This window comes from Cydia strobilella, chromosome 5 (genome assembly GCF_947568885.1).
Source record: "Cydia strobilella chromosome 5, ilCydStro3.1, whole genome shotgun sequence".
In the NCBI taxonomy this organism is placed as follows: domain Eukaryota; kingdom Metazoa; phylum Arthropoda; class Insecta; order Lepidoptera; family Tortricidae; genus Cydia; species Cydia strobilella.
Genome location: NC_086045.1, coordinates 6413220 through 6421481, shown reverse-complemented (window position 1 = coordinate 6421481; position 8262 = coordinate 6413220). Strand labels below are relative to the sequence as shown.

General features: G+C 37.4%; 1 protein-coding gene across 1 annotated transcript; it reads right to left on the bottom strand.

Moving 5' to 3' along the window:
* Positions 1 to 2945: 2945 nt before the first annotated feature.
* On the bottom strand, positions 2946 to 7440 carry LOC134741719 (melanization protease 1-like). The gene is made up of 4 exons (XM_063674613.1): positions 7416 to 7440; positions 6342 to 6498; positions 4911 to 5092; positions 2946 to 3446 (listed from the first exon to the last, which is right to left on the bottom strand). Exons 1-4 carry the CDS (start codon positions 7438 to 7440, stop codon positions 3058 to 3060), a joined length of 753 nt encoding a protein of 250 aa, XP_063530683.1. The 3' UTR covers positions 2946 to 3057.
* Between the last annotated feature and the right edge of the window lie 822 nt (positions 7441 to 8262).

Here is an 8262-nt window from a genome sequence, read left to right as displayed (position 1 = left end):
CATTTTGTTTATTTCCTCGTTCTAAAGTCGATCCAAACTCGGGACGCTTATTTTTCTTATTGGTTTTTAAACTTAATGCAATACTCGTAGTAGGACTAGTAGGTGTAATAAATTTTCTGTATTGTTTTCGAACTTGGCGTATATTTTTGTTAACTTAGGCAAACTTAGACAAAACTAAAACAAATATGGTTAAATCACTGCAATGCGAAAAAACAACAATATTTTTACACGGTATCGATTAAAACGAATTCATGCAGCCAGCCCAAGGCACGATAGACACGCCACTGTCATAGTTAATTAGATAGTATCATTCATAATTGACAGTATGTCACCCAGAGACAGGTAAAGTATATAGATCACTAGCCTTCATACAAACAATCTTTATCATTATGTAAATAGAATGAAATATCTTTATTTTCAGACACGATATACAAAAAAAGAAGAAAAAACAATCTTAAATAATAATTTGACAGCTTTCGAATTTTGATATTGCAAGGCAACGTTTTTAAAATAAAAAAAAATCGACAAATATCGATCAAAATTGAAACTTGCCGCGCATGGTCACTCCCGTTCTTTCTTGCGAAATGTGATAGTGATAGCGGCAAACCGATGGAACGGCCTTAAACATAACTTAAAACTAAAAACACACACACACACAGCTTCGATGTATTACTAAACTTGTCTTCGGCCAATACTTCTCCTCGTTGAAAGTCGCTAGTCGTTCAATCGAAACCCTCCCACAACAGAATTATTGTAGCGTCGCTACTGATGTGCCGTCGGAAAGTTTCCAAAAATGCGGAATTTCCACATTGAAATTTTTCGGTAACTTGTCATATTTTTGTAAGGGGATCGACGTTTTCCTTTTCCAAAATGAAAGTTTACTTAGTGACCTATGAAATTTTCCAAAAATTTCTAAGAACATCTTTTTTGAAACTTTCCGATATTTGCACATCTGCAAGTGTCGCGACGGAAAAAAGTTGTATCCACATCCACACTTTAAAATAAAGTATGGCATCGAAAAAATCTGGTCACGCATGACATGGTAAATCTTTTAAATGAATAATTTTCGAGTAGCACTTTTTTAATGATTTGTGGATATCAGACTACATAATAAAAATACAATCATAATATAACGCTGTTCAAAAAAACATAGGTATGGTGGAATAAATAATGCTAAAAACTTACAAACAACTTAACGTTATAATTATTATGATTGTATTTTATTATGTAGTTTGATATCTACAAATCAGTAAAAAAAGTGCTGCTTGAAAATCCTCATTCATTTAAAAGTTTTACCATTATTTTTTCGTATCCATACTTTAATTGAAGGAACCACATTTGTATGGGGATTAATAGACTATACTATTGTCTCGTCTCTAATTATATCTACCTACATAATTTCCCTCAATGGTCGTGTTATCTAGAATAATATGGTCATCTAGACTAATCTACAGGGAATCAAACTACATTAACTGAATTGTTGTGGAGTGGATTGGGAAATTACCAACAAAAGCCGGAAAATAGCTATTCACCAAAAATTGATAAATAATGACCTATCAAATAGCGCGTTTTATGTACATGTTGTATTTCTGGAAATGTTATCATTATGAGAGCTATGGCCATCTGTAGGCGAGATTGGCGTTTCTATCATCACTAATCATAGTGATGCACATCAGTGCAAACTGAGTGGACGCTCGTGCGGGGCGTGTGGCGTGGCGTCCATGTTAAACAAGTGTGAAAGGTTTCAGTGCAGCTTGACGTCATGCTGCACGCCCCGCTGTATGCTCAGCTAGACGCCTAGGCGCGCCTTTCACTTAGGCCATACCCAACGCCCCTATAGTTATGGTTTTTTGCTCAGTTCGTTGCGTTGTGAGGAAACTAAATTGACAATACCACAATTCGTAAGAAAGTAGGTAAGTCAACTGTGTAGGTACAATACGAAATTATATATAAATATTTTTTATCAAACGAAATCTATTTTTTGTTTGCAAACGATATTTTAAATTTAAGGAAAACTGGAAAAATTCACCGCTTCGGGCAAGATTCGAACTTGCCACCTTTGGGAAACACCAGCGAAGCTTACCAGAAGCGCACGAATTTTTCCATTCCTTCCTTTTGTTTACACGCCTTAGGGAGGCGCATAGCGACAAATTCCGTAAGAATATTCTATCTTAAAGGCACCGGAGTCTCAAGTTAAATTAAGAATTCACCAGTGTGCTAACCATAGCACCCCATACAAATTTTTAAAAGCTCCTAACTCTAGCAACAATTACAAAAATTGCTATGGTAAACCAATATACATTAAATTGTGTAAAAATATTTTCTATAAGTAATGTTTGTATGGAGAAGCTGTCTTTCACTATCGTCTTAAACAAATTTAATAAAAATCTAACTATTTATGTGAGTATAGTTTCAGTGTAGGTACGCTGCTAAAATCCCGTGGAAGCTTGACGCCACGCTGCACGTCCCGCCGAACGCTCCGCTCAACGCCTACAACTAAGGCCGTACCCCCTTTACTTGTGGTTTGTTTCTAGGTGCGTTGTGAGTTGACTAAATTGTCACTGCAAGTCGTAGAAAAAATGTAAGTCTACTGTCAAATATAGACACATACACAATACATGTCGTACAGTCGCCATCAGATATATCGGAGCGGCCGAGGTGCTCAAAAATATCTGAACACGCACCTAGCGCCTTGACAATAGAGGCGTGTTCAGATTCTATCTGATGGCGACTGTACAATAGCGTACAATATTTTTTCTTGTCAATCTTGGCACAATATTTCATTTTAAGTTTAAACTATCATGAAATTAAGGAGTTTTAGTTGTAATTTAATATGTACTTTAAATTTCATTTTGTTGAAATGATAACTTTGTTTTTATCATTCAGCTGCTAGCCGCTCGAAAGGATAAAAAAATAGAAATGTAATTTTGTTATTTTTTAATTTGATGGTCATAATCACAACGCGACTCTAACGCATAAATCTCGTCTTAGGTATTTTTATCAGTTAGTTACTCAGATGGATGCATTGAATGAAAGCACCAGTAAATCATTACTACTTTACTTCATATTCTCTTTAGTCCACTTCATATACTTATAAACATTTGTATAGTATCCTATTTTAGAAGTCCCGCACTTCATAGAAGGTCCATAGCTGACAGTGCCTGACAGGTAATATTTTTCTTGGTAATACATGAGAAGCGGGCCGCCGGAATCTCTAGGACAGGTATCTTTGCCCTTAGCGTCGCCCACATACATATGCTTAACAGGAACATCAGATTCTTGCCTCAAACATTCTGCCTTAGGTATGAGGCTTAGTTCTGTGGCTAGGAGGATATTAGATGAGTAGGCAGACTCCGTTTCGCCCCAACCGACAATAGCGAGTGAGACGCCTTTATTTATGGGACGGTCGACGTCAAATGGTGGCAGAGGTATAGGCTTGATGTAGGCTAAAAGAACGAAAATTAAACACTGTAATTTTATTATTATCGAAGGAACAATCTAAGGGTGGCTAAAAAATAAACTGCATTCCCGTTGCTAGGGAAGTTTTGGGATTATACTGAGCAACTTTTACTATAGGACCAACCTCGAAATCACGAAAAAAAAATGTACCCTTCCATAGAAAATGGACCAGCCAAAATGTATGAAACAGCCAAATTTTTATTCGCGATTTCGGGTTGGTCCTATAGTAAAAATTGCTCAGTATAATCCTAAAACCTCCCTGGCAACGGGAATGCACTTATTTTTTTGCCACCGTGTATATAGACTGACTGACTGATTCATCAACGCGAGCAGAAACTACAGAAGCTAGAAAGTGGAAATTTCTTAATTTCATTTATTTATGATTTTAAAAGTGAAAGGAGTTCGTCCATTTTGTTAGGCATTTGGGTCCAGAACAAAGTTGAGTGTTTTGGATTGAACGAACGTCTTATTCGTCATCGTCGTCATTCGTCATTTAATCGTCATAATCTCTTGATTACGATATTGAAAACAGAATCACAAAATAAAACGGCAAGGTGTTGAGAAATCCTGCAGTAAAAACATGAATTTAGAAAGAAAAACTGGAACACCTAGATATGCGTTTTACCTGAAATAAAATATATTGTATTACAGAAATGAATAATATAATGTCTTTTTATTATGTATTTCTAATTCCCGTTTCATTTACACCCAATATTAAATTTTATTCCGTAATAAAATGCGCATATAATTATTAATTACTGTAATATTCTGTACCATATACGCGATGGTTTTTCCTCCGGGCCCAAAATCGACGATCTCCTTTGAACGATTTAGTAACTGATTTAATATATTTTAGGTACATCATTTTAAGACATGACTGTTTTCCGAATGGGGGTCTGCCTTTCATGCCTTTACGTGGAACAATGGTGGACGATTTCTGTAATTTTACAGTATTTAGGTAGCACTTACTTCTCTTAAAATTGTATTTATTTCTTCGCATGTGTAATAAAAAACATTGTGTGTAACGCGAGAGGTAGGTATTAAAATGGCAAAGTCGTATCTATTTCTATTGACTCGTTAAAAATTTTGCCCATGCCTCCCTTATCACACAATATAATAAAATAAATAATAAAAAATAGCCTTTATTACTGAGATAGGGTACAGTTATTTTGAACAATAATTAGATTATATCTCGCAACTCAGTTTGCCTCCAGGCAAAGGCCTCCTCTAAATCTTTCTAGTGGGTCCTGTCCATAGCTGCTCTTCTCCAAATCTCTATCACACAATATAATATCTATTAATTAAATTAGGTGAACCTAGTGAGAGCAGCCGCAAAATTAGTTTATAATGCATCCATGTAATTATGCAGCTCGCTGTACTTAATACCTACATACGTTAACAGGTCATTCACCCCTCGATTAACCAGCGACTATTTTATGAATGTAACATACCCGAGAGCGGTGCCCGTTTCTGCAGTCTCATCAGTGCAATATCGTTTTCTATCGTAACGCTGTTATAGTCAGGATGCTTCACAATCTTGTCCGGATAGACCAGTTTGTTTTTGATGCATTTGTGTTTAACACAATCCACTGGGTAGCTCCTGCGGTCGTACTTGCCTAAATAGATGGAGATGCTGCAAAATATTACCATCCAATTTGAATTTCTTGACTTTTAGACTGATTTAAATTTTGGAATGTTAGCTACGTCAAATTAAGCCGAAAATGGGCGATCTGCGGAAATAATTCCTGTAGTTTTGAAAATTGGTATAGTTGTACCTTGTGGTGTCCAGATGAACATACTAAAAGTCCTCGGGGGTGGGGGGTGAGCTTAGGGTGTAGGGGGGGGGGGGGTTTGAAGATACCTTTTTTCAGATTTTTGCTCATATCTCGAATATCTGTACGAATAGCATTATAATTACTTCGGACAAAAGATTCTACATAAAATTTTCTACAAATTAGGTCATATTCATTTTTACTCTACGATTAATACTTTACGAGGTACTGGATGTTTAAATTAACAAAAAGATAGACGATTTTCATCTCTTTGTTAACTTAAACATACATCCTGTAGCTCCTAAAGTATTGATCGTAGAGTAAAAATAAAAATAACCTAATTTGTAGAAAATTTTATGTAGAAACTTTTGTTCGAAGTAATTATAATGCTATTCGTACCCCCCCCCACACCCTTAGCTAACCCCCACCCCCGAGGACTTTTAGTATGTTCATCTGGACACCACAAGGTACACCTATACCAATTTTCAAAACTACACGAATTATTTTCGCAAATTTCTTTAATTTTCTTGGGTTATGTTAATTAAAGACTTGGAAGCAATTAAATTCCAACTTTATATATAACCAAAATCCAAATCTAAATTTTAAAGACAAAGGGTTTTAGGAACTCTTAATAGAAAATGACAATATCTAAAATTATAAGCCTCTTATAAAGGTCTCAATCTAATGACAATAAGACTAATTAGTTTGCTAGGTAGGGAACTCTCGAATCTAAAACTGAAGATACAACAATTAGCAATATGCATGAATTGTTTGGAAGATTTCAATCGATTCTACCTCCTGTGAAATTTAAACGTTTCTAATAAACCTTCTAGCTATTGTATTCCAAAATTTTCCAAAACGCGAAAATAAAAACGCACCGCGAATAAAAACAGCCCGGCTGCGCCATAAATGTATGGACGACATCATAAAATGTAAGTTTTTCGTTATTATCGTATTAAAAAATGTGTTTAAGTGCTGCTTTGATAGTAGGTACTCGTACTTGATGTCCTGTCGTGGTCGGGTCGGTCCAGACAGTATGAGAGAGCGGGCGCATAGGAGTGTGTCGGTGGCGGTCTAGATGGACAGGCGCGCTATGCTGAAGAAACTTACTCCCGATAGTACTTGACGTCGTGGTCCAGACAGTGCGCGGCGGTCAGAACGTGGCGCTTGCCAATCAGAGAGCCGGCGCATAGGAGGGTGTCAGTAGTGGTCTTGATGGACAACCGAGCTATACTCGGGAACTGGCCTATCGCCGCTGGGTGGCCACCTGGAGAAACGATGAGATATTAACAGGGATCAGAAATGAGGATAAACGCGCTGATGGCGCTGAAAACGGTACATCATGTCTTTAGATTATGAAAAATCCAAAGAAACAATCCATAGACTGCAGAACAGACTCAACAGACTAAATATTGTTTGGGTCCAAGACAGTTGGAACTATTATAATTATAATCTATGGGTTTTAGCCTCTTTCAGACATACTGTGATATTCTTCTACACTTGGCGAAATCTCGAAATAATCTAGGTACCTAAGTAATAGTAAGTCGGCTTATAACTTTAACTAATGTTACGGTTTAACTCACGTTAAGTAGTCACTTATGCTATGCGACATGTTTCGGAGAGCCTAATGGCTTGCTAATGGCGTTAATCATAAATGTGGTGTCCCACGGGAAAAGGTACCTTATGAGGGTTTCTGGTTTCGGAGATATTAAATGTTTTGTAAAAAGGTGAAAAAATGCTCAATTTTTTTATTATGTGATCTGAAACCTTAATGCTTAACGTTTGTTTACCTGTTTTTATTTTTGTTATAAGTAAGTTATAAGGCTAGTAATGTCGTCTTAAAGTTTAGTAGAAAAGGTACCTTATGTGATTGAAAATTCCCAAAAAGAACTAGTCAATACGGTAGAAGAAGTTTGGTAGCGAACCGTACTTGAAGTCGCTCGCGAGAACGCAAGTCATGCTAGGTGGTCAGGTGGTCAAAGTTGGCACGTAGCAAACAGACTCACGGCTGTTTAAATTTTATTTGACAATATCTTTATCGGAATTCCGAGGTTGTTTTAAACGATACGAATGTAATACGTTTCAGAATAACGAAAAGCTTAGAAACAGAGTAGGTACTTAGATATTGAACGCAAACATTTCTGAAACGCTTATTTACCACCCTAATCCGGGTAATCCTAATACCTGCGAAATACTTGGATTTGTCCATGAAGGAATATTTATTCCCTTGAAAGTATATTATAAAGCTTTATTGGATAGGGACTTAGGGACACATAGTATATGTGACTGATTAGGTATCGACGAATTACATCAAGCCGGCAAAGTTGCAAAAATGTCTTATTCAATTTGGACGAAACTGCAAGTTTTTATTGGCGGGAATTGAACAGATGACTGGATGACTCACCTTGGTGGATCAGTCTGGCTCCGGACCAAGGCGTCCTACACTTCTTTTTCTATAGAAAGCATCACGTAATCACCGATCACCCGTCATAGGAAATGAAGGGTCTCACGTCTCGGCCCGGACCCGGACCGTTCTAGCGTGAGTCAACCTTAATACGAAAGGGGGACGACCGCCTCGAAACCGGTTTTCCATACAAACGCAACCGCAGTCAAATAACACTAGACCCTACTCATAGTGTTGTGTTCCTGCCGGTGAGTAAGCTTGCAAGAGCTCAACGAGGTTGCGGGGTGTCAAAGTCGGCAACGCGCATGTAACACCTTTGGAGTTGCAGGCGTCCATAGGCTACGGTGACCGCTTACCATCAGGCGGGCCGTATGCTTGTTTGCCACCGACGTAGTAGGTATAAAGAAAAACGTATTCCCCATTTTCCTCTTATTAATATTAACATGATTGAAAATATCTTTACACAATTTGATCATCATCATTCGCTTGCCCTTCTCCCATTCACTTGGGGTCGGCGCAGCATGTCTTTTTCTTCCATACCTCTCTGTCACCCGTCATCTCATCCTTCACTTGCGTTAGTTTCATATCATCTTTCACACAGTCGATCCACCTTTTCCTCGGTGTTCC

Coding starts and splice junctions, on each gene's coding strand:
- LOC134741719 (XM_063674613.1), bottom strand. CDS start 7,440: ATGGACAAATCCAAGTATTTCGCAG. Junction 6,499..7,415: donor CAAATCCAAGTATTTCGCAG/GTATTAGGATTA, acceptor TCGTTTCTCCAG/GTGGCCACCCAGCGGCGATA. Junction 3,447..4,910: donor GAAACGGGCACCGCTCTCGG/GTATGTTACATT, acceptor TCGTTCTTTTAG/CCTACATCAAGCCTATACCT.